General features: G+C 50.8%; 2 protein-coding genes across 9 annotated transcripts in view; one reads left to right on the top strand and one right to left on the bottom strand.

Moving 5' to 3' along the window:
• The window catches only part of AFAP1L2 (actin filament associated protein 1 like 2), a 142,736-nt gene extending 126,766 nt beyond the window's left edge, over positions 1-15,970 (top strand). For all 4 annotated transcript variants that reach the window (XM_070780881.1, XM_019952940.2, XM_070780880.1 and 1 more), the window contains 11 exons: positions 1,006-1,090; positions 1,643-1,747; positions 4,292-4,503; positions 7,120-7,265; positions 8,559-8,670; positions 10,639-10,878; positions 10,969-11,140; positions 11,653-11,808; positions 13,505-13,698; positions 13,792-13,914; positions 14,775-15,970. In XM_070780881.1, coding sequence (XP_070636982.1) covers positions 1,006-1,090; positions 1,643-1,747; positions 4,292-4,503; positions 7,120-7,265; positions 8,559-8,670; positions 10,639-10,878; positions 10,969-11,140; positions 11,653-11,808; positions 13,505-13,698; positions 13,792-13,914; positions 14,775-14,801 — 1,572 coding nt within the window. In that variant the 3' untranslated portion in view covers positions 14,802-15,970. The remainder of the gene's footprint in view (positions 1-1,005; positions 1,091-1,642; positions 1,748-4,291; positions 4,504-7,119; positions 7,266-8,558; positions 8,671-10,638; positions 10,879-10,968; positions 11,141-11,652; positions 11,809-13,504; positions 13,699-13,791; positions 13,915-14,774) is intronic.
• Positions 15,971-16,638: 668 nt separating this feature from the next.
• The window catches only part of VWA2 (von Willebrand factor A domain containing 2), a 51,284-nt gene continuing 41,897 nt past the window's right edge, over positions 16,639-26,025 (bottom strand). For 4 of the 5 annotated variants that reach the window (XM_070780882.1, XM_070780884.1, XM_019952942.2 and 1 more), the window contains 4 exons: positions 25,323-25,895; positions 21,029-21,580; positions 20,276-20,401; positions 16,639-18,938 (listed from right to left, as the gene is read on the bottom strand). In XM_070780882.1, the coding sequence (XP_070636983.1) occupies positions 18,820-18,938; positions 20,276-20,401; positions 21,029-21,580; positions 25,323-25,895 (1,370 nt within the window). In that variant the 3' untranslated portion in view covers positions 16,639-18,819. The other variant, XM_070780883.1, reaches the window with a different exon arrangement.

Genomic DNA, 26,025 nt, shown 5'->3' with positions numbered 1-26,025 from the left:
TACCTGAAGCCTGGTGTGCACAGAGCGGGAGGGTCCCTGTTTCTCATCTTGGGGTCTCCACCTGTGGCAGGCAGGTGGGCATAGGCCACCCCCAAGGAGGAGAACCCACAGCCTTCTGGAGTGACAGAAGAAGGGCTGATGTTTTCCTTGCCTTATTCACTTTTTGGTCACTGATAAGAAAAGTCAGAGTGTACCTGGGGTTTCCTTCATGTTGGGATGAGAAACGAGTTCTCCCCACAGACCGGGAACGCAGAGGCCCCGGTCAGGTCCTGCGGTCCTTGGCCCCCAGTGAAGGTCCTATGGTTGGGAATCCCTGGGTTTGTCTTCCAGAGGTCTGGAGTCAGTGGTTCTAGAAGAAGCCTGATGGGAATATTCTGAGTGTCCGTTCTAGGGGACTGTCTCTAGTCTCACAACAGCCCTGGGAATGCAGACAGGCCAGTCTCCCTATTTTATACATATGCAGGATGGCGCTCAGAGAGGTCCCGCCTGATTAGAGAATGTTCTAAGTGGGATTCGAATCGTGATCTAACCCTGTGCACACAAACCAGCCCTTCTCCAAAGCCTGACGTGTGGGTAGCACAGTCAGTTCTCAAAAGACACCCTCACACCCTCCTGCTAGGGGTGAGTCCCAGGGGCCTGACAGTTAGCTTCAGTTGCAGTGCTGACTTTCGTGCATGCCTGAGGCTGGCTACCTGCTCTCCCCCTGCTTCAGGGCATCTGTCACATCAGTGGAGCAGTCACCATGAGAACTCGTGAACGAGGATATGTGGGTGGCTTGAAGAAGGGGAAGATGCTCTGGGACGGGGCAGGGAAGCTCAGAAGGGAGGGCAAAGGCAGGTCCTCCAGGGAGCCCCAGGGAAGCCTGGCTATGTGCCACCTGTGACTGGGACTCCAAGGTCACCCCTGGCCTACACCCAAGAGTCATCTATTATGTCCCTTCAATTGTGGTCTCCAAGGTGACCGTTTCCAGACAAGATCACCCACTTCTGTCTCTTTCTTCCACAGCCAGATATAACGGAGAAGTACCTGTCAGCCTCGGAGTGTGGAAGCCCCATAGATGGTCACCCTGAAGTCCCAGAGACCAAAGACGGTGCGCACGCTTTGGCTGTCAGCCTAGGGCAGGGAGAAGGGTGGTATCCCAGTTTGTGAGGCTTGGCCATTTGGCTCAAGCCTACTGGGTTTTAACAGCTAATTGCAACATGCTTCCAATTTCTAAACTGCTAAATATACAGCTGATAGATTCCGGAGAAAGAGAGCAGCCCAAACTGACGCTAGTGTCATGAATTGCTGGGTTAGAATATTCTTTCCTCTCTTCTTTGCTAACCCTGGTTCAGATCTCTCTGAGCCAGTTCAGTATGTAAAGATTCTCCAGTGCTGACATATTCTGTAAGAGAGGTTGGTGGGCTTCTCTTGAGGGTGTAGTTCTAGAGATACCCGACTTTGACCTGTGGACTCTGGCCTTGAGCACAGACGTGTGCGTGTGGGCATGCATGTGTGAACAGACGTGTGTGTGTGTGTGTGTGCGTGCGTCCACAGAGGAACAGACAGGAAGAGAACAGTTCTGCTGTTTTTTTCTGTCTTTCATGAGACCACGTCGGTAGGCTGTGGGCAAGGCTGATGACTTTTCCTCTCATCTTGACAGTCAAGAAGAAATGTTCTGCTGGTCTCAAACTGAGCAACCTGATGAACCTGGGCAGGAAGAAATCTACCTCGCTGGAGCCTCCGGACAGGTCCCTCGAGACATCCAGTAAGACTTACAGCTGCCTCCAGGACCAGAGGGCGGGCTGTCCCCCCGGGGCTGTGGCTGGTCTCCAGGAAGACAGCTCAGACAGCAAAGGCAGGGATGTGGGGTCTTGCTCTAACCCCTCCCTGGCCAGTGAGCCCACGGCCCACAGTTTCTGTTGATCTTTGCAGCAGGGAGCTCTTTATGACTCCCCAGGCTCTCTTGCTGCAGTGCTGGCTCCTGTGTGGAAGTGAAGGGTAATTGATGACTGTCCTTCTAATGGTCTTTAAGATTGTGTTCATTTGATCACATGTCAGGAGCATGGCAGGCGCAGTGTTAGGGAAAGGGGACCAAGGAGACAGAAAACACGGTCCTGAGAGCTTACAGCTCAAGAGAGAGGACGGCTTTATACCCAGAAGCACACACTGTGAGGTCTTTGGAGCTCCAAGGACTCAGGGACAGAAAGAACCTCTCTTACTCTGTGGTCAGAGACGGCTTCCTGAACCTGAGCCTTGAAGGGCAGGCAGGAGTTGAACGGGCTGGGCTGGCCCCGCGGGCAGGAGCAGAGACTGAGAGGGGCCCAGGAAGAGCCACTAAGAGGGCAACAAAAGCCTGTGTAGCTGGTAGAGGGTGTGTGTGGGTGCTGGGTCATCTCTACTGCCCTGACTCGGCCTTGAGCAAACTGAGGCCAAGGGAGAGAGAGAGAGAACGACAGAAGAGATAAGAGACTTGCCCAGAAAATACCCTGGCTTCCAACCTGAGGCTCATTGCTGTGCTTACCCCTGGGGCCAGAAGGCCACCACTGTCCATCCTTGGGCCTTTCCCTCCTCTTCACAGAACCTGTGTCCCAGCCCTGGGCTCTTTTCCTGAGTCCCAGTTCAGCTCTGTGCTTCATGGCTGGCAGGGTGGGCTGGCGAGACAGGAAGGCAGCAGAAGATGGGGTCTTCTCTTTGGAGCCTGCTGGTCCTCCAGCCAGGGCCCTGGGTACCGGCCCGGCCAGCCTTTGCGCCAAGAGGGCACGGCGTTGGTCCTGGGAGCCTGGTCCCAGTGAGTCACTTTGGGAGATGCAGCTGGGCTATTGCTGGACGTTACTCAGTAGGGAAGCACGCTCCTGTCCCCTGTGGCTGGGGAAGGGCCAAAGAGAACACAGACTCCTTCCCGGGGCTTGGCAACTCAGCTCCCCGCCTCTCTCTGGCCCAGAGAACTGTGATGGGCGAGTGAGGCGCCTGCCTGAACGAGCCAGTGTTCCGAAGTCCTAGGCTCACTTTCTTCCACGTTGCTGCTGTGATGGGATGGTCACGTGGCTCTGAGAAATTCCGACCCCCACTGAGAGTCCAGCATTGAGCTGGGTACAGAGGTGGCCATGCACTTTGACTCTGGTGCGTGGGCCTGGGTCATCCCGGCTAAGGGTCAGAGCAGCTGCTGCTCCCTTAAGATGGAAAAGGCATCCACGCTGCAAACTGGTACCTCTGGGAAGATGAGCAGCACAGACAGACGTCAGCTCACTGCATGCAGGTGGGAAAGGGTTCCGAAGGCTGGACTTTTACTGGTCTTTCCAGCCCCGGGGACAAGGCTGTGCTTTGGCACATGGTGTCAGCTCCATAAACGTTCATCTGAGTTGGGGAGGAAGCTGAACCCGACACATGCAGCCATCTAAAAACAAAGGCCTGCAGAATGGGTGTACCCCAGCGCTGAGAGGCCCTGGGTGCTGGCGGAGAAAGGAGGGCTCCCTAGTGGAGGAGCCACAGGGCACAGACCCGGATGCTCGAGATGGACATGGCAAGTTCATGCCCTTGACAGGCTCTATGTCCAGTTGGGAAGCTGACATGGAAGCAGAGTGTCACTGTTCCAGTTTTCAAGTGCTCTGAGGCTAGCAGAGCTGTGGCGGGGGTGGGGTGCGGCAGAAACCGAGAGGGCCAGGGTCAGCTGCCCCTGGGAGGATGAGGAGGACTTGGCCAAGGGGAGGAGGCCTCTGCAGGCTGAGACCGAGTGACCCAGGGGTGGCAAGGTGTCAGGGGGGCTTAGGGAGCTAAGGCTGTGGAGATGAGGGGACTGATCATGGCTGGAGGAGGGCTTCCTGCAGGTGGCCTGGGCCGGCAGAGGTCGGGGAGGGCCGCTGCAGGTCACAGGCTTAGAGCTGGGAGACGAGGCCAGGCCAGGGAGCCTCGGTCCAGCATGCGCATGCACACACACACCCACACACTACCCCCACACACTCCCCCCCATGACACCTCCCCACACCCATCCACACCCACCCACACACACCCACCCATACCCCCTGGCCTGGTCTAGTCCAAGACACAGTTCACTGCCCCCTGGACACGCCTTTTCCAAAAACCAGTAGGGCTGTGTGCTCCCCTCCTTCAAGGGATCCAGCCCCTCACACACAGGAAGGAGAAAGACTGAGATTCACAGCCTCTTCGAGGTTGAGAAATTCTCTCAGGCAAAGCTTGGCAAGACTGGGAGCTGAGACTTAAGAGAAGCGTTTCCGGAGGTCCAGGGGCAAGCAAGGGCGGTCCTGGATGCCCTCAGCCGCCGACACCCCCTCAGCCATGTCCCTCCCCACAGGCTACCTGAACGTGCTGGTCAACAGCCAATGGAAGTCACGCTGGTGCTCCGTCAGGGACAGTCACCTGTACTTCTACCAGGACCGGAACCGGAGCAAGGCGGCCCAGCAGCCCCTCAGCCTGCTGGGCTGTGAGGTGGTGCCGGACCCGAGCCCGGACCACCTCTACTCCTTCCGCATCCTCCACAACGGCGAGGAGCTGGCCAAGCTCGAGGTACTGCTGGCCAGGGCGGTGGGGGGTTGGGGAGGCAGACACAGCCAGGGCGGAGGTCACGGTCACGGCTGTTTGCCCCAGGTCCTGAGGACTGAAATCCTACCACGGGAGATTCAGCTCAGCTGCACTTTATTTTTACTTCCTTTGCCTGAGATTGTTTGCGTTTTTTAAAAAATTTCCATTCCCTTTCTGACCTCAGGGTGGTTGTGTTATAGGAACGGGACAATGAGCTATTTCCTGCACTTAGGGTAGAAGGAGTATTTATAACTCCCTAAGTTGCTGGAAAAACTTTCTGGGGACTCAAAGCGGGTTTGTGATTTCGTTTGTGTATCACCAGATGGGACCCAGTACATAAAAATGCAGACGGTTAGGGTTTATCTTGGGGGAAGAATAAGGTTTGTGATGCAATTGCATTATTCCCACTCCCCACCCTGTTTGATGTTATGTTACATTTACAAAAAGAGAGGTGACATAACGCCTTGCCATGAACTGGGCAGGCCCAAGCCAGAGTGCTTTATACGCACTTAAGCACACACCCCAGTTCATTCCTGTTCACCTAGTCCTAGATCCAGGGGTCTTCATCCTGAAATTGCTCCAATACTGCCCTCTTGTGGCTAAAAGGGGCAACTGCTTCCCAAGGACAAGCCTGTGTTCATTCCTGCATCCCGCCATCCTGTTGACAGATACCTGTTCAGTACCATGATTTGGTGAACGAGACAGATGTGTTCCCTGGCATGAGACCTACCTTCAAGAGTGAGATGTGATTCAATATCCATTTTATCACTTTTCACGGGCTGCCTCTAGCTCCTGCTGACTTGGTAATCACTAAGTAATGACTAGTAATGACAACTTAGTAATCACTGAGCAGGGGGCAGGAGCTGTGAATATGTATGAAAGTTTGAATGTTGGGCGGGTGGGGGCTGTGTAGAGAAAGCCTGTGGCAGGGAGTGGGGGCAGATCTTAAGAGCAGTGGTAGACCTGCTAGTCATGCATGGATGTGAGAGATGGACCATAAAGAAAGTTGAACACCGAAGAAGTGATGCATTAGGATTGTGGCATTGGAGAAGACTCTTTAGAGTCCCTTGGACTGCAAGGAGACCCATCCGGTCCATCCTAAAGGGAATCAGTCCTGAATATTCATTGGAAGGACTTAAGCTGCAACTCCAATACTTTGGCCACCTGATCAAAGAGCCAACTCATTGGGAAAGACCCTGATGCTGAGAAAGATTGAAGGCAGGAGGAAAAGGGGATGACAGAGGACGAGATGGTTGGATGGCATCACCGACTCGATGGACATGAAGTTTGAGCAAGCTCCGGGAGATGGTGAAGGACAGGGAAGCCTGGCGTGCTGCAGTCCATGGGGTCACAGAGAGTCAGACGCAACTGAGTGGCTGAACAACAAAGACCCTGAAGGGTTTCCAGGGAGGGTGTCGTGTTCAGATTTGGATTCCAAGATGTGTCCTCCAGCTGCTGGGTTGGGGATGGAAGGAAGGGGGACAGGAAGGGATAAAATGAGACTCATCGCCCAGGGCAGCGATGGTGGCAGCAGGAACTAGAGGCAGCCCGTGAAAAGCTGTATTGAAAAATCCACTTGAAAATGAGTGGGGAAAGGAAACCAGCTAAATGTCAAGCTGCACTTTCAGCTGCCCTTCTCATCACAAGCACAGAGCTGTGGCATGCTGGTAAAGCCAGCATGGTGGTTTGTTTTTCCTCATGAAAGTAAACCTGCAGTATCTATGGGATTCCCAGTTCTTTCTCATTATAAAGCCCAGAAACCATGCTGGCATTTTAATAGAAAATACTCAGTGTACATGTCTGATTAGAATGTGTTGTCGCCTGGGGAAAACTAGGCGCCGGCTTCACTGGGATTTAGTTCATGATTAGTCAGAGGTAGCTGACCTGGCATAAGGTGTATAAGACAGTCTGATTGTTAAAACCATAAACAAAAATACATTTGAATTTTGTTATTTCTTAGCAGGGATCCAGGTAGTCTTGTATATATGCATTAGGGTTGTAAACTAAAATGTGATAATTCATAAAATAGAGGTGCCAACCTAAAATGCATACATTTTAACAGTCCTCTCCTAGTCCATTAGCCCTCTAGAAATACATACTTATAAACATTACATGTGATGGGGCATGCGTACTTTGTCACTTAGTCGTATCCGACTCTTTGCAACCCTTTGGACTGTAGCCTGCCAGGCTCCTCTCTCCATGGGATTTCTTGAGTGAGTTGCTGTTCAATTCTCCAGGGGATCTTTCTGACCCAGGGATCGAACCCATGTCTCCTTTCTGCGTCTCCTACATTGCAGGCAGATTCTTTACCTGCTGAGCCATTGGGGAAGCCCTCTAGAAATACATCGTTATAAATATTACATGTGATACTGGGGACAAATGCCCACAGCATCATTGAGATGGCACCAGGGTATCACTAGTAGCAGGAAATATTATTTGGGGTTCCTGGGGGCTGAAATATACCAGCAAAAATGAGGAACATGGCCTCAGGGCTCTCAGAGGCCTTGCCCAGCAGGGTGGGCATCAGGGAAGAGGTGAGGAGGTCTGGGCGCCAGGCAGCACGCTCCAGCCCTGCTCACGTCCCTCTCGGCTTCCTCCCAGGCCAAGTCTTCCGAGGAAATGGGCCACTGGCTAGGCCTCCTGCTCTCTGAGTCGGGCTCCAAGACAGACCCGGAAGAATTCACCTATGACTATGTGGATGCCGATAGAGTTTCCTGTATCGTGAGCGCTGCCAAAACCTCTCTGCTGTGAGTATTCGAGGACCTCTCACTCCTAGCCATGCTTCTAGATCAAGGCCTAGACTAGCCTCTCGTGGTTCCTCGAGCAGCTGGGAACTCTGGGTGGGCCCTGTTCCCCCAGAAGCAGGAAGACCAGGGCCAGGGAGCGGCCCTCAGGGAGGCCCAGCAAGGAGCCAAGCCAGGCCACTGGCCCGGGGGACAGCCACCACATCCCTGGCTCTAATTAGATGCTGTTCAATCCACTCCAGTGTTCTTGCCTGGAGAATCCCAGGGACGGGGAAGCCTGGTGGGCTGCCATCTATGGGGTCACACAGTCAGACACGACTGAAGCAACTTAGCAGCAGCAGCAGCTCCTGAAGGCAGAGTGGGCACCTCTCCTGGCCTTCGCTTTCCTTGCTGAAGAGGCGGCACTTCTGCATGGCTCCCTTACTGAGTCCCAGCACACACTGGTGTAAGCCAACAGGGGGTACTTCTGCCTCCTGGATGAGCAAACTGGGTCTCGGGAAGAAGTGGTCTTGGGGAGGGGGGTGGGTAGAGGCAGCATTGCTGTTGTTCAGTTGCTCAGTTGTGTCCAACTCTTTGTGACCCCATGGACTGCAGCACCCCAGGCTTCCCGGTTCTTCACTGTCTCCTGGAGTTTGCTCAATCCCATGTCCATTGAGACAGTGATGCCATCCAACCATCTCATCCTCTGCCAGCCCCTTCTCCTCCTGCCTTCCATCTTTCCCAGCATCAGGGGAAATGAGTCAGCTCTTCTAATGAGTCAGCTCTTCCCATCAGGTGGCCAAAGTATTGGAGCTGCAGCTTCAGTCCTTCCAATGAATATTCAGGACTGATTTCCTTTAGGAGTGACTGGTTTGATCTCCCTCCTCCATGGGTGGAAGCAAACTGAGCCAAAATGGGGAAAGTGTCTGTCTGTGCTGGCCCAAGTGTACTGTGAAGATGAAATGACAGGATTTTGTTGTTGGAAGGAGGTCCTGAAAGGGTGGAATCCGGGTGAGAAGACGGCTGTACTGTGCTTAGTCGCTCAGTTGTGTCAGAGAGGAGGGGTATGGGGCAAGGGAAGATTATTTTTCAAGAAGAGACATTTGGAACCAGGAGTTCTAGTAAGAAGACCCTGGGGAGAGAGGGAGGAGATACCCCTAAACAAATGATTTCATTTTACAAGGAGATTAGGGCTCATCCCCAGGCCTCCTGCACAGCCCGCGGATTTCACTGCGCCTTTCATTGTTTGGAAGCCTTTGAGACTGGTGGCTTTTACCCCTACCCCTATCCTGAATCCTCTCTCACCATGTCTTCCAGGCTGATGCAGAGAAAGTTCTCGGAGCCGAACACTTACATTGACGGCCTGCCCAGCCAGGATCGCCAGGAGCTGCTGTACGACGATGTGGAGGTGTCAGAGCTGACAACCGCGGTGAGGATGCTGGCTAGGTGGCAGCCTGGGGCTGTCCATCCCCTTCTGCCAAGACCCGAAGCCTCAATGCCAGAGGTCGTTAGATGGTCCCCAAGAGGAATGGACTCCATGTCATCTGCAGTGAGGGTGACTTGGTGCAGTGAGGTTCTCTTTTATCTGCTGGGGTGCTACCATCTGCCTGGCCTGGGGACTCATCCAGATAAAAGCTGGTTAACCACTCTGATCAGTGCTGGGGTGGACAGTGAGGTGTTGGGATAGAGAAGAGCAACATCATTGGCCTTTTCTAAGAAACTGAAGTATAGTTGATTTGCAATATTATATTCGTTTCAGATATACAGCACAGTTAGTATTTTTATAGATTATATGCCAGTAGAAGTTATTATAAAATAATGGCTATAATTCCCCATACTATACAATATATCCTTGTTGCTCATCTATTTTATACATAGTGATTTGTATCTGTTAACCACATACCCCTCTCTCGCCCCTTCCCCCTCCCCTCTTCCTACGGGTAACCGCTGGGCTGCTTTCTGTATCAGTGCGTCTGTTTTGCTATATGTGATTCATTTGTCCTGTTTTTCAGATTCCACACGTAAGTGACACCACACAGTATTTGCCTTTCTCTGAGTTTATTTCACTGGGCATGATATTCTCTAGGTCCATCCACATCGCTGTAAACCGCAGACTTCCATCGTCTTTCACGGTTGAGTAATGTTCCATGGTGTGTGTGTGTACGCATGCGTACGTCTTCATCCGTGCGTCTGTGGATGGACACTAGGGTTGCTTCCACCTCCGCCGGTGTAAACAGTGCTGCTATGAGCTCTGAGGCGCATGTATCTTTCCGAGTTTGTGGTTTTGCTTTTTCCATGGTACGGAATTGCTGGGTCATACGGTAGTTCCATTTTGAATGTTTTGAGGCACCTCTTGACTGTTATCCATAGTGGCCGCACCACTTTACATTCCCACCATCAGTGAACAGGCTTTCCTTTTTATCCACATCCTTGTCAACACTTGTTATTGGTAGGCTTTTTGAAGACAGCCATTCTGATAGGTGTGAGGTAGTGTCTCGTTTTGTTTCTGTTGCATTTCTCTAATAATTAGTGATGCCGAGCATGTTTTCATGTTGTCTGTTGGCCATCTGTCTGTCTGCTTTGGAAAAAATGTCTATTCTGGTCTTCCACCCATTTTTTAATGGGGTGGCTTTTTTTTTATGTAGAGATATATGAGCTATTTATATATTTTGGATATTAACCCCTTGTGGGTCATATCATTTGAAAATATTTTCTCACATGCCATATATTGTCTTTTTTATCTTGTTGATGGTTTCCTTTGCTGAGCAACAATTTTTAACTAGGTCCTGCTTATTTTTACTTTTATTTCTTTGCCTTATTAGACATACCCCCCAAAATATTGCATGATTTCTGTCAGAGTGTTCAATGTTCTCTTCTAGGAGTTTTATGTTTTAGGTCTTACACTGAGGTCTTTAATTCGTTTTGAGATTATTTCTCAACTGTGGTATGAGGAAATACTAAAATCTTGTTACTTAGACATTAGCTGTCCAGACACTATTAGCCTTTAAGGTTCAGATTGGTGGCGGAGGTGGATTCATCACCCTGACAGCTGGCTCTGGTCACGGGGCATGGACCTCTGTGCTAAGGGCATCTGTGGGCGATCTCACTTCATCCCAGCCACCTGAGAGGGAGGGACTCCTAGCCTCTTCTCTCCAGATGAGGAAGTCAAGTCAGGGAGATGAAGCACTGTGGCCTGGGTCTCCCACCTCTTGAATGGCCTACCCAGGAGATGAGCCCGGGCCTTCTAACTCCAGCTCTTCAGGAGGCTCCTTGGGAAGGAGGTCTGGTGAACTTGGGCACAGGGAAGGGACAGGAGCTATGCAGCAGGGCTGGCGTCCCCTCTAGGGCTCAAGGACCCAAGGCAGTGGAGAAAGCCCCCTGATTCTTCCCCATGCAGGGGGAAGCCCCCGAGGAAGCCACCCCTGCAACAGATGCTCCGGGTGAGCCTGACCCTGACCGTGTGTACCTGGACCTCACGCCCATCAAGTCCTTCCTACACGGTGACAGCGGCGCCCGGGCCCCTTCACCCACGCCGCCCCACCAGGACCCTCCGGCCGAGACTCTCCCTCTCCCTGAAGATTCGGACCCCGCCCCTGATGAGCCCCTCATAAAGTCTCCAGAGAACCCCGAGTTGCAGGTACAGGGGCTCCCGCAGTGAATGAGCTAGCCTTACCTTCTCGGGGGGCCCCTTGGCCGGCTGAATTCTATCTGCTTTCTCCCCACCCAGATGCAGCAGGAGAGTCAGGAACCTGAGGAGCCCTCCCTGGGAGGCACAGAGGTCAAGCTCCAGGCTGGACAGCAGAAGACCTCCCCTTCCCCAAGCTGCCCTGACACGGTGGCTGTCACCCCGGCCGGGTCCAGCCCACCTGTGAAGGACAGGCTGAAGGCAGCCAGTCCAGGTGCCTGTGCTAGATAAGAGTTGAAGGTTTTGGAAAGGGCTTGGGGGCTTCCCTGGTGGCTCACATGGTAAAGAGTCTGCCTGCAATGCAGGAGACTCGGGTTCAATCCCTGGGTTGGGAAGATCCCCTGGAATAGGAAATGGCAACCCACTCCAGTATTTTTGCCTGGAGAATTCCATGGACAGAGGAGCCTGGTGGGATATAGTTCACAGGGGTGCAAAGAGTTGGACATGACTGAGCGACTAACACTTTTACTTGGAGAGGTTAGTCTGATTGCCTCCCTTTCAGATGAGGAAAGAAAGGCCCAGAGAGTTGGAGGACTTGCCCAATGTCTCATAGCAAAGAAGGGGTAGGCTCAGTTTCCTTTTCTGTCCCTGCTAGGCTGGTCTGGCATCCACCTCTAACCTACTTCCAGAGTGCTGGGTTCTGCCTGAGCCTGTAGAGAGGGGTGGGACTGCCCTCAGGGGCCAGCCTGACTGACGCAGGGGGTTCCCCTCCCTCTGGGTCTGCAGAGATCAAACTTGGCAAGAACCGGACAGAAGCCGAGGTGAAGCGGTACACGGAGGAAAAAGAGAGGCTTGAGAAGAAGAAGGAAGAGATCCGAGGGCACCTGGCTCAGCTCCGGAGGGAGAAACGGGAGCTGAAAGAGACCCTGTTAAAGTGTACAGGTATGCACCCCTCCTGTCTGAGCACATGCCTGCAGCCGCCTCAACCTTTGGCACAGGTGGGTGCTCCCCGCAAAGTCCTCCCCTTCTAGCCTTTCTGAAAGGTCACTGTCCTATATCAGGACATAGTTGAAAAAGAAGGAAATCTCTAAAAATTATGTGTCTAGACCTGAAATGTGTCATTTCATTTAAGACAAATGTCTGTTTCTTGGCCCATCTTCTGCGGCAATGCCAAGGTCTCTCCCTGCCCTCTGGGCTGGCTGACGGGAGCCCCGGGTCATGGTTCCCGCATTAGCCACACCTCTAATGCTTCAACTGGCCGTCTCTTTACAAGTGCCTTAAATCTGTGTTCATTTTAAAGAAATCTGCATCCTTGTAGATTATTTTCCAAGTCATCCTCATATCATCCTTTAGCTTTTTCCTAGCAGCTTGTCCCTCGTAAGACCTTTCAGCAGCATTTGACTTCATTTTCAGAGAGTAACTCCGTGTACACTTAATATTTAAGCTGTGAAAGTGAAAGTCGCTCAGTCATGTCCGATTCTTTGTGACCCCATGGACTATACAGCCCATGGAATTCTCCAGGCCAGAATACTGGAGTGGGTAGTCTTTCCCTTCTCCAGGGGATCTTTCCAACCCAGGAATCAAACCCAGGTCTCCCACATTGCAGGCGGATTCTTTACCAGCTGAGACACAAGGGAAGCACAAGAATATTGGAGTGGGTAGCCTGTCCCTTCTCCAGCAGATCTTTCTGACCAGGAAGCGAACCGGGGTCTCCTGCATTGCAGGTGGATTCTTTACCAATTGAGCTATCAGTGAAGCCCATTAGACGCGCACTAACCAACATAAGCAGTTGATCCCCGAGAATCTTATAAACATGATTGGTAGAAGAAAGGTAAGGGGGGCATGATGTGACCCACTTTTTAAAAAAGATTACATCTTCATTGATAAGAATTCATAGACCATACGATGACCCATTTGCACATGGTTTCCAGTATATTCACAGAGTTGTGCAGCCATCACCAGAGTCAGCTTGAGAACATTTCCATCGCCCATACTCACGGGCAGTCACTCGGTGCTCAGGATTCCATACTGAACATGTGGTACCATCCTTTCCTCTGCAGTGAGCTCCTAGCATGGACTCTTGGTTGAATCATCATTTCTTGGTGCTACAGGAACAGCCTGAGAACACCAGGGTGAAGAGGGGAGGGTAAGACAGGGCTGAGAAGGGGGCAGGGTTGAGGACCATGGCTCCATTAGGCCCAGGGAAGCAGCACGTGCCAGGAGGATTGAGGGAACCATGTGGGGCAAGTTGAAACAGCCCAACCATCCTCCAGAGGTCACCAGTGAAGCTTCTTTCTCGCTTTGAGGTTGCTGTCACCATGGCAGGTATTGAAACAACAAGAGTCCCTAAGCACCTACCAGGAGGGACGTTAGGCCTCAGATTCAGGCCCTCTTGTGAAGGCGGAGCTCTGCGGCCGGGGCCTCCCCAGCCTTTGCAGAATGGAGACACAGGACCTGGGCTCCTGGACTTGGAGGCTGTCTGCCACCCATCGAGAGGCCTGTCCCTGCTCTAAGGGTCAGAGCCAGAGCAGTGGTCCACAGCCCCTCGGGGGTCGTGTTTCGGCATGGTGTGTGTGTGTGAATCCGTCCTGCCCCTGGCGTGACTTCTGGCTGAAAGGCTGTTCACTTCTCTCTGCAGACAAGGGGGCGGCGGCCAGCCTGGAGCAGAAGCTGAGGGAGGTGGACGAGGAGTGCAGGGTGGAGGAGCGCAGGCGTGTGGACCTGGAGCTCAGCATTGTGGAGGTGAAGGACAGCCTGAGGAAGGCGGAGGCCGGGCCCGTGACGCTGGGCACCACTGTGGACACCACCCACCTGGAGAGCGTGAGCCCCCGGGTGAGTCCGGTGCCCCGTCCCCGTGGGCCAAGCACGGGATGAGCCATGCCTCCCCGCCCTTCACTCAGCCCTCGCTCTCCTCTGACCCCACAGCCCAAAGCGGCCACCCCGACTCCTGCCCCCGACTGTACCCCGGTCAACTCCGCAACTGCGCTCAAGAACAGGCCTCTGTCGGTCATGGTCACGGGCAAAGGCACCGTCCTCCAGAAAGCCAAGGTAAGCGGTCACTCCTGTGCTCTTTCAGGGCCCCCTGGAGGACAGAACTGTCACCAGGGTGGCGGGGCGCCCATCTGACCCAGGTGGCACTTTCCTCTTCTGAGCATAGGCTCTGAGGGAAGAGGCGGGAGGCTGGGACTTGGCTGTGTCTTTGGCCTTGACCGACCAGAAAGGTGCTTGCTTGGTTCTGTGTCCTTGCAAGTCCACTTGAGGGCGTGCAAATGCTCTGCGCTGCCCACCGCGTGATTATCAGTAGATTCCGTGGGCGTGGGGGGAGAGGAGCAGCTCAGAGACAGAGACGGGCTGGAGAGTTTTCCAATTTAAAAAGAACCTCAGTGATTCTGAAGGGCGTCTGTCAGGAAAACAAAAGCAGCAGATTCAGATGGGTGATGGGTTTGCCGGAAGCCACCCAGGCAACTGGCGGTGAGGGGTAAACGAGAGCAGATTTATCCCTGGGGGCTGGATGAGGAGCGTTATGAACCCTTGACTCATTTGTACAGTAAAGAGCATGCCTAGAGCTGCCTGTGTTTTTGGCAAATGCTGCTCCTTACCACAGGCAGCTCTCATTGCTGTCCTGCTTATTACCTGCTGGAAGTATTGTAAGACACCTGTACCAGTGACTGTGTATTAAATCCATGTAAGCACATGAGCACCGAGGCAGACGTCACTCAGCCTCTGTCTTGCTCCATGGCCTCAAAATCTCTGAACAGGGGCTCCAAGCAACAGGGAACACACGGGGGTTGAACCTTAATTGCTGTCTCTCTTCCTAGCTTCTTCTATGAATATGTAGGTTGGCTGCGGAGGATAACTAATTTTCTTCTCTTGGGGGGCTGGATGCTGGTGTTTGAATGGTACCCTAGGAATGGGAGAAGAAAGGAGCAAGTTAGGAAACGAACTTCATCTAAAGACTCTCCTGTCAATATGGACCTTGGTGACAATCCTGCTTCGTAACAGTCTTCGTTAAAGCAGCAACTCTGTAAAAGGGTGAGTCTGTTTACAAGAAAAAGGAAGAACTGGGGTTCTGTGAATGGAATACTTCGGCTAAGAGGAGGCTCTGTCCCTGTGCAGGGCCAAAGGAAATAATACAAGACTCTTGGAGACCCAAGTCTATTGGTTGTAAATAGGACATTGCTGTAGTTAGGGGTATTCTGTGTTTCTTCCTTGAAATTTTCATCAGTTGTTTTATCAGACTTTTTAAATGAAAAGTTTCTGATGTGGAGGCCTTGGTGGAGGAGAAATCGAGGTAGCAGGGCCTTGTCTCACTGATCACAGGGCCTTGGTGAGAGTATATCTCAACTCCTGACCGTCATCTCCTATCTGATACTTAAGCAGTGTCAGGGGTTAAATCGTCCTTGTCTTCAACTGTGTAAAAACCATCAATGGTTTTTTTTTTTTAAAGAAATGGTAATTGGGAAAATATTTGGGACCAAACTGAGGCACTGTTCCTGGTAAATTAAGGACTTTTTTCAGGCTAAAGTGGGCCTGAACCAATTGCTTTTAAATAAAAATTTTAAATGATGCTGTATTATATAGGGGGAAAAAATGTTTAAAATCCTGTAATTTAGAACAGTGAAAAGTGTCTTTTGAGATTTAACTGACTTTTTACATTACTATAGAAACAAGATTACCCTGTGTTTACAGATTCAGTCCCATGGAAAGGCCATTTTTAAGAGAAGAGTTATTTAATACAGTGCTCTCTTAGTCCCTGTTTTTTGAAGTTGTGCTTGATGTCCAGGCCCTTTCCAAGAAGAAAAAAGGGGGCAAATTTTGTTTCAGGTGGTCTCTTTTCTTAAAATCGACAGTGCTCTTGTTTGTGTTGCCTGTTTCTCTCCCGATGGCATTGTTAACACAGGTTAAAACATTTCATCTATCATCTCTGCCTCACTTCTGGGGGTTCTGAATCAGCGTTCTTTAACACTGGTTCCTGGGAACTAAAGGGCCTTCGAGTCTGCCTTGTCTTTCTATTCCCAGGGCATTTATTTCCTTTGTCATTAACACTTGGCGTCCCAAGTGGTGAGTTAGTTAGATTTTTTTTTTTAATAAAATGTTCATTGTATTTTGGATTTTCTTGTATTTCATGGGATGACGTGGCAAGGCCTGGTAGACTTCTACTTCAAGGGGAAAACATTGTGGATATTTATACACTGAACTTCAAACTCTGTGAGTCAAAACATAGAATTACAAGGTGGGATCCTAGCAGGAGACTTTAAGCCTCCTTACATCAAGTAGCAGAGGTAAGGCTGAAAGATTTTATAATTATAATTAAGACTTGGGAAACATCTTTAGAAACTGATCATATATAAAAATGACTGAAAATCAATACGTTTAAACACACTCCTAGATAATTCTTAGGGGAGTAAAAATCATATCAATACTTGAAATGTTGCCTTAGTAGTAATAATTAAAAATGACAAAACCAAATTTCTGACTCATTAAAAAGACAGCCTACAGCAATAGTAAATGGCAGAACTGAAAAAAGAGGCCTCAAGTACCGATACTGACAGTCCTTTTGAATTACAAGAAAATACTATGAATATAGCAGCTTGAAAGTTTGAGGACTACATATTTTCATTTGAGAGAGCATAGCTCTGATACCAAAATTCCAACACATAAAAGAAAAACATTCCAATATATTATAAAAGACAATCATTTTTGAACATAAATTGAAAAAAAAACTTTAAAATATTGGCAAGTGGAATTCAGCAGTGTTTAAAGAACCAGACGTTGCAACCAAATAGCATTTATCCAAGAAATCAAAGGTGGTTCAACAAGTGAAAAATACAGATAGACATTTCATCATATTAACGAGTCCAATGTGAAAAAACATCTCAAAGGGAGCAGCAAAGCAAACCACAAATCTCAGTACTCCTAATAAACACTCTAATCCAGGAATAGAAGCAAGCATTCCTTATCAAGTAATGCACAGAGAGTAGCAATGACAGAAACATCCTTTCAAGTCAAAAACCAGCTACGTTCCACTACTTGTTAAATCATCATTCTGGAGGTCCTAGACAAATGCAAAATGACAAGAAAAAGTAGTATAAAATTTCAAAAGGAGAGACAAAACTGTCATTACTTGTAAATGCTATCTTTCTAGAAAAGCAAAAACTAGAGCAGCTGGCTGGAATAAGGATCATTTGGAGAAAATAAAAGATTTATGATCTATCGGCAATGTTTAAGTTTTTACAAGGAGAACATATTTGTATATTACGTAATTAAAGTAAAAGCCAGTTTCTTTAAAAAGAAAGAAAAAGGGTTAGCTGGGAAAAGATCACTTAAGGTTATCTTGTCAGGAATTCCCTCTTTCGCTACTAGAACCCAGAAAGGGTTAAACTCCAGTGGCACCTTGGCTAGAAAAGGTTAAATTTCTTTTCCCCCAAGGGCTGAAACCTAAAAATAGCAACAGTAAGGTCTTTAATATGTAGGCTAGGCCCAGGGCCCAGTTTTGTGCGGTTTTTAAGTCCAGTTCAAATGGGACATCCAAATATCAACCCTGAGCCAGACAAAGAACCTATATTATGAAATGATTAAACTGCTGTTAATGTAAAGACAATGGAATTCTCTAGCAGCTATCGGCACCTACCGGGTGGGCACGTGACTCTGCTCTGATATTGCTTTTGCCTTGGCAGAAGGCAACGACTGGAATGGAAATAGCCCTTGAATGGAAATGACTGTCATGCACAGTGCTTGGCACACTGGACTTGTTTTTAACATCTAATAAAACCACGGTGATGACCTTCCAAGTACTTTTCTTTGCACCACAAATCCTGAAGTTCTTAAGCAGTATTTAAATCAAAGTAGCCGTGAATGTTTGCCCATAAAACATCACATTAAAGGTATTTACATTAAAAATAAAAACTATGATAAAGTGTCTGGATTTAAATCAGAGCTCTGCAAAGGCTTCTACTGAAAACCAACTCCCAACTCGACCACCTGGGCAGAGAATTGATTTGTTAAGGACTGTGGGATAAGCAAATATCCAGTTCGCCGGAGAATATGCTATCTAAGCCTTTTTGCCATTTAGGGACAAATGCTCCTGTTGAATAAACACAACCAACGTCACTTCTTGAAATATTCCTTTTAAAACCAGGTATGAAAAACAAAACTAAAACCAAGGCAGCATAAGATCTCCATCTAAAAAAACCAACCCCTTCAAATCTCTTTGTTCTACATGGACTGAGTTTAAGAATTCTGCTCCTTTTTGACCCCCAAAGGGAGAGTAAGACAGGCACTCAAGAAACACCCCACAATGAACCCTCCTAAGTAAACACTAAGAAGCCTCTCGAAGGGAGTGCTGGTCAGCTTAGGTGGCCCCTCGAATCCAGGGCTGTCTGCACACTCAGCCCCTCCCCCTCAGGTAAAGAGCTGGTCAGTCTCCTTCCTGTCTGAGGCCTTTCCAAGTCCCACACAGCGATCCCGTCACCAGAACAAGTCACAAATGCCGCTCAAGCCCCTCTTCAAACTAAAGAACGAATCCATCTGGAGCATCTTCGGGGAAAGGTGTGTTGAAAAGCCCACCCTTCGTCCATCTCGGCCACCATCGAGTCAGGTCTGTCATCACTGCCTTCTCAGGCGTAACTGTCCCAGCAATGTCCTGTTTAGCCATCATCGTGGGTAACGTGAGCTTCAAACAGGCCATCAGAAGTCTCCAGGTTCCTCTGCTGCTCCTCGGGGGACACGCGGCAGACGGCACCAGCTCCACAGTGCACAATTAGGTCAGCAAACATGTGATGAGTTCTCAGTGTGGTTGTGAGGGGGGCAACCAGCTGCTACCATGTCCCTGGGCAGCTCTGTTGGCAGCTGAGCCCTCTCTTCTCCCTGGGGCAGGACAGTGGGCAGGAGGGTTCAGACGGGGCTGGAGGCAGAGACCACAGACAGGGTGCTGTGCTGAGGGCAGGCTCCCTTTCAGCGCCCAGGGGGCCCAGGCCTTCTCTGTAGGCCCAGCCGGGAGGGGCGCGGTGGCTGCCCTCCTGCAGGCTCTCGGCTGGAGCCACGTGCCTTGAGGGCATCTCCTCTCAAGGCCCCTAGGAAAGAAGTGAACTTTGAGGACGTGAGGGTCTGAGTCCTCTTCTTTAACCAACTAGCAACCTTATGGGCCCCATTGTGCCTTGCACTTAGGCTAAGCCAAGCAGGAAGTGCCCCTCACAGCCCTCCCCGTATTAGGAAAACCACCTCTGCCAGGGCCCGCAAACGCAGGGCTCTAATGGGAAGCATCCACTGGCTGCTGCTGGCTTTTCTACCTTTAAATTCATGAGAAGCAGCCGCCACAGGGGGCCTAGGAGGCTGCGCAACAATCGTTTTTCTATGTCTACTCTAGCCTCCTTCTCTCCTGCTGCTGCTGCTAAGTCGCTTCAGTCATGTCCGACTCTTCGCAACCCCATGGACCTCAGCCCACCAGGCTCCTCTGTCCATGGGATTCTCCAGGCAAGAGTACTAGAGTGGGGTGCTATTGCCTTCTCTGCCTTCTCTCCTAGATGGTTACTAATTCTCTTCTCTCCTCAAACCTCCAGCACCTCCTCCGTGCCCTCACCCTCTGGTGAGCAAATAGAGACGCTCAAAAAAACAACTCCCACCAACTTCCACTGCCCCATCCACCCACCCACTCGAACCTGTGCCCACATCCTCTGCCTGTGTTCCGGTTACTTTGTGTCCACTGTGCTCCTCCCCAACAGTCTCCCCAGAATTTCATCAGAGTGTGTTCCGTTCAGTCGCTCAGTTGTGTCTGACTCTTTGCGACCCCATGGACTGCAGCACACCAGGCTCCCCTGTCCATCACCAACACAGTGAGCTTACTCAAAGTCATGTCCATCGAGTCAGTGATGCCATCCAACCATCTCATCCTCTGTCGTTCCCTTCTCCTCCTGTCTTCAATCTCTCCCAGCATCAGGGTCTTTTCCAAGGAGTCAGTTCTTCAAGTTAGGTGGCCAAAGGATTGAAGCTTCAGCTTAAGCATCAGTCCTTCCAATGAATATTCAGGATTGATTTCCTTTAGGACGGCCTGGGTGGATCTCCATGCAGTCCAAGGGACTCTGAAGAGCCTTCTCCGATGCCACAGTTCAAAAGCATCAATTCTTCGGTGCTCAGCACCATCTAATACACTACATGCTGCTCTTACTGGTTGTGTCTTAGACTAGAACCCTCAGGAGGGCAGAGAGTCTCCGTGTCTTGTTTCCTGCTCTGTTCCTCTCACCCAGCATGGCACCTGGGATGTAGGGGCACCCACTGAATGTTTCATGTATGAATGAACCAATGACTGACTCCTTCCTTCGATGCCCTAGAGCCTCCTTTGGTACACTCCTGGGGAAGAGGAGGACTGAGAACACCACCCCAGCCCCTACATTGGAGCTGATGCCACACTCACGGTTCTCGCAGTGGGGGCCCTCCCAGCCACCCTGGCACTCGCAGCGGTAGCTCCCGTTGCGCAGGACACAGATGCCCTCGTTCATGCATGGGCTGGGTTTGCAGAGGTTAACTGGCCGCTTGGCTTCTGCAAGGGAAGACGGGAGGACGTGTCAGCAGACCCAGCCTGGGTCAGCCCTGCGGACCCTACCCTCACCCAGGACGAAGGTGAGGCCACCAGAGCAGGTGTCACAGTGGCTCTGTGGGCTCTTGAGCCACAGGTGAGCACACGGGTGGGCCCCAGCCTCCATTCAGCTTGCCTGCAGGCAAGCAGCCGCTTTCTTTAAGATGGGCTGAGCACACAGCAGTGCTTACTATCATTATTACGGCCACAGGCTTTTAAAAAGGTGCAGAGAATGTTCCTAGTAAAAGGAGGCTTGAAGTCAGGCTAGCCTGGCTGTGTCTGTTCCTAGCAAGGTCAGTGCCATCCTGGGGTCTTGGTGGATATCCTAACAAATCTCTTCTTTTTAGGTGGGGTGCATACATTAAGTCTGGGGAGAGATGCTTGTCTAAAATTCTCTGCATCTTAAATGGGGACAGTTGTGTGTGCCTCCTGCAGGGTTCCATGTGACTATGGGATTTAGCACAGAGCCCAGCACATGGAAAGTCCCCGGTAGTTGGGAGGAGCTGCTGTCCCCATAGGGATGTCCATGAAGGCTCTGGCTGAGGTCCGCCCTTTGGAGGCAACCCCAAAGTTGCAGATTCCCCCACTCACCTCTGCATATCCACTCGATGAGTGCATCCTGGTGGTGACTCAGGTCTGCATAGGCTGCTGCGTGGATCAGGGCGTCACGGGGACCCGCAAGCCTCCACAGTGCCTCCCTCAGGACGGGCCCCACACCCACCACCAAGACCGAGACGCCGTTGTCCCTCAGCTTCTGGGCCGGGACAGCCGCGTCCTCCACCCCGCTCCCACCCGTGACCACCACCACCGCCTTGGGGACGCCAGGCCGGGCACCGCCCTGGACCGTCATCACCTTGTCATAGATGTGCAGCAAGGCCGTGCCTGCTGAGCCCACCCCTCCCAGGTAGGGGGCCTGGCTCAGGGCCCGCAGCACTGCAGCACGGCTGAGGTGGGTGTCCAGCCCGAAGGCTGTCTGGACACGGCTGCCGTACACCACCAGACCGATCTGCGTCACATCGGGGTTCACGTCAAACCGGAGGACACAGCTTCTCACGAAGCTCTGCATCTGGGCGAAGTTCTCGGGCCCCACTGAGACCGAGGCGTCCAGCATGAAGACCAGGTCCAGCGACTGGGCCTGGCAGCCTGTAGAATAAGCAAAGCGGCCCTTAGGGGGTAGCCGGGCAGTGGAGGGTGCTGCTCTGGGGTGATCAGAGCCCAGGTCAGCCGGTCTCCACTGCAGCATCCGGCCTCCACCCTCTCCTGGAAGAAAAGCAGGACACACGAAGGCTCAGCTGGACCATACTCCTACCCTCCCTGCTGGCAGCTGGGTGCGGCCATGTGATAGTTCTATCCGATGGGATGTAATGGAAAGTAACTGCAATTTCTAAGTTCTGTCCCCGAAAGCAAGCTGCTTGCCTTCCACTTCCCCTCTGCCCTCTTCCTGCTGTCTGAGAAACAGCAGCCCTGGAGTTAGCAGACAGCTGAACCATCCTGCCGGCCCAGGCTGCTTACCTCTGAACTGTGATGGGAGAGGAATAAACGACTACTGTCTGTAAGCCATGGGGCTCTGAGGCTCAATCTATACCCCAGGTGCCATGAACCGTATGGCAGGGGTGGTTTAGTCGCTAAGTTGTGTCCGATTCTTGTGACCCCATGGACTGTAGCCCACCAGGAGTAAAGTATGCAGTAAGAGGATCTGATTTACTGGTTTTTTAAAACAACTCTAGCATAAGAAGAGTCTGAGAAACCATCAGAGCCAAGAGGAGTCTAAGAAGACAGGAAGACTAAATGTAAAATGTATCCTGGATGGGATCCTTGGAACAGAAAAAAGACATGAGGTAACAACTAAGGCAGTTGGAATAAAGTGCAGACTGTAATAAATAATGACCAACTATGCACAGAGGTTTGTATCGTTGTACAGGAGGCAGTGACCAAAACCATCCCCAAGAAAAAGAAATGCAAGAAGGCAAAATAGTTGTCTGAGGAGGCTTTACAAACAGCTGAGAAAAGAAGCAAAAAGTGAAGGAGAAAAGGAAAGATATACCCAACTGAATCCAGAGTTGTAGAGAATAGCAAAGGGAGATAAGAAGGCCTTCTTAAGTGAACAATGCAAAGAAATAAACAATAGACTGGGAAAGACTAGAGACCTTTCCAAGAATATTGGAGATACCAAGGGAACATTTCATGCAAAAATGGGCACAATAAAGGACAGAAATGGCAAGGAGCTAACAGAAGCAAAGAGATTAAGAGGTGGCAAGAATACACAGAAAAACTATACAAAAAAGGTCTTAATGACCTGGATAACCACGATGGTGTGGGTACTCACCTAGAGCCAGACATCTTGGTGTGTGAAGTAAAATGGGCCTTAGGAAGCGTTACTACCAATAAAGCTAGTGGAAGTGATGGAATTCCAGCTGAGCTATTTCAAATCCTAAAAGATGATGCTGTTAAAGTGCTGCACTCAGTATAGCAGCAAATTTGGAAAACTCAGTGGCCACAGTACTGGAAAAGGTCAGTTTTCATTCCAATCCCAAAGAAAGGCAATGCAAAGAATGTTCAAACAACTGTACAACTGCACTCATTTTGCATGCTAGCAAGGTAATACTCAAAATCCTTCAGGCTGGTCTTCAGCAGTACCTGAACCGAGAACTTTCAGATGTACAAGATGGGTTTAGAAAAGGCAGAGGAACCAGAGATCAAATTGCCAACATTCACTGGATCATAGAGAAAGCTAGGAAATTCCAGAAAAACATCTGTTTCATTGACTACACTAAAGCCTTTGACTATGTGGATCACAACAAACTGTGGGAAATTCTTAAAGAGATGGGAATACCAGACCACTCTACCTGCCTGCTAAGAAACCTGTATGCAGGTCAAGAAGCAACAGTTAGAACCAGACATGGAACAACTGACTGGTTCCAAATTGGGAAAGGAGTACATCAAAGCTATATATTGTCACCCTGCTTATTTAACCTATAGGCTACTAGAGTACATCAAGAGAAATGCCAGGCTGGATGAATTACAAACTGAAATTACTGGGAGAAACAGCAACAACCTCATATATTCTGATACCACCCTAATGGCAGAAAGCAAAGAGCAACTAAAGAGCCTCTTGATGAGGGTGAAAGAGGAGAGTGAAAAAGCTGCCTTAAAACTCAAAAAACCTAAGATCATGGCACTCAGCCCCATCACTTCATGGCAGATAGAAGGGGAAAAGTGGAAACAGTGACAGATTTTATTTTCTTGGGCTCCAGCAGACAAGTGAATGCAGCCATGAAATTAAAAGATGCTCCTTGGAAGGAAAGCTATGACATACCCAGACATCATATTAAAAAGCAGAGATATCACTTTGCTGACAAAGGTCCAGATAGTCAAAGCTACAGTTTTTCCAGTAGTCATGTACAAATGTCTGAGTTGGACCATAAAAAAGGCTAAGCACCAAAGACTTGATGCTTTTGAATTGCAGTGCTGGAGAAGACTCTTGAGAGTCCCTTGGACAGCAAGGTGATCAAACCAATCAATCCTAAAGAAAATCAGTCCTGAATAGTCATTGGAAGGACTGATGAAGTTGAAGTTCCAATACTTTGGCCACCTGATGGCAAGAGCCAACTTATTAGAAAAGACATGGATGCTGGGAAAGATTGAAGGCAGGAGGAGAAGGGGGCGCCAGAGGATGAGATGGTTGGATGGCGTCACTGACTCAGTGGACATGAGACTGAGCAAAGTCCAGGAGATGGTGAAGGACAGGGAAGCCTGGCGTGCTAGAGTCCATGAGGTTGCAAAGGGTCAGACACAACTGAGCGACTGAACAACATCAATGTTGGTTCATTAATTGTGATAACTGTACCTGGTTAACATCTTACAAGAGGGACACTGGGGATGGAACACAAGTGAACTCTACCATTGTCACAGTTTTTCTGTGAATCTAAAACTATTTTTTTAAAAATCCTCTGGCTGCCAAGGGAAGATAAGACTGGAGGGGCACAGTGGAGGTGGGCAGGCAGAGCCCTGTCCTTCCCACAGCAGGAGGGAATGTCTCACCACTGGTGAGAGTGACACCTGGGACTGAGGAGCTGAAATCCACACGCAGCTTCTTTAGAGAAGTCTGGAGCCCTACGGAGGGTGTGTTTCACCTACTCCTGTCACTGACCATGGGCCAGGCCCCCACCCCTGATGGGGATATCTACTCCCAGGTTCTGTTCTCCAGGGCACCCTCTAGTGGCAGGTCATGGAAATCAACATGGGTCATAGAACAGAATGATGTCAGAACGCATCTCAGGTAGAAATGACAAGTAGCATTTCAGGAAAGGCTTGGCTTGTTCTAGACGTTTATGCTTGTACAGGCACATGTGTGTACTGGGAATGCATTTCTTTCTTGCCAAAAAGAAACTGGGAAGCTGCTGTTCTAGAGTTACACTTAGTAGATTCAGAGCTCCTTATTAACTATAACAATTAATAAACAGCAATGCCTGCAATTCTGAGTGCACACTCTGAGCTTACTCTGCACTAGTGTGCATCTTGCTCGCCCTAAGTAATCCTCATAAAAGCCCCTCAGGAGGTGCTACTATTTGCCAGATTGTGGTGACCAGAAAAATGAGAAGATTAGACAGCATCACAACTCAGGGGACATGAATTTGAGCAAACTCTGGGAGACAGTGGAGGACAGAGGATCCACGGGGTTGCAAAGAGTCAGACGTGACTTAGCGACTAAACAACAACAAAACTGAGAAGTTACTCATCACAAGGCTAGTTTATGAAAAAAATAAAGTGGGGCTGTGGCTCCAGCCTGCACCAGAGGCCCTGGTTAAATCCCTACCAAAACGTGGAAGGTTCTACCCCTGGCCGGCTGGCCCGCCTCTGGCACGGGTGTGGGGATGGTCCCTACCTGGGCGTGGCTGGCTGCACAGCTTGCCCTGAAGTTTTGGGATTTGGTTGAATAGGTCCTGTGGGCTGGTGTAGGTCAGCACGTGCTCCGGGCCGCCAGTGATCATCTCCAGTTCCGCCCGCACGTCCTCGCTGCCCACACCCAGCAGGAGCAGCTGCCGGGCCCTCACGAAGCCCGCCGGGCCGGCCACCTCATCCTGGGAGCGCGCCTCGGTCATCAGGACCACCGCCCGTCGAGGCTGGTCCAGGCCTGTCCTGGGGGCACTCCCGAAGCCGCGCTCTGCCACCTGCCGTAGGGCCCGGCCCGTCAGAGTGGCGCCACCGTCGAAGGGCAGGCCGTCGAGGCTCCAAATCAGGTCTGGCACATCCTGATACTCGCCCACTGGCACGGCCACGGTCAGCTTCGCGCCGTAGAGGGCCACACCCACGCGCGCTTGGGAGTCTCGGGTCAGCGCTGCCCGCACAAACCGCTTCACGAAGGCCTTGGCCCGCTGGAAGCCCTCCAGGGTGGCGTCTGCTGAGCTGGCCAGCAGGAACAGGACGTCCACTCTGCACTCCAGGCTCAGATTCAGAGCTGCCGGGACACAGCTGCCGTCACCCTGGGGAGCATGCAGACCACCGTCCCACCTGGGATGCCCAACCCCACGTGGGGCTGAGCCACCCACCTCCTAGGAGAGGGATGGGGTCATGACACTGAGGCCCCA

Source organism: Bos indicus, chromosome 26 (genome assembly GCF_029378745.1).
Source record: "Bos indicus isolate NIAB-ARS_2022 breed Sahiwal x Tharparkar chromosome 26, NIAB-ARS_B.indTharparkar_mat_pri_1.0, whole genome shotgun sequence".
Lineage (NCBI taxonomy): Eukaryota > Metazoa > Chordata > Mammalia > Artiodactyla > Bovidae > Bos > Bos indicus.
The sequence above is the reverse complement of the archived record's forward strand: the minus strand, read 5'-3'. Positions and strand labels throughout refer to the sequence as shown.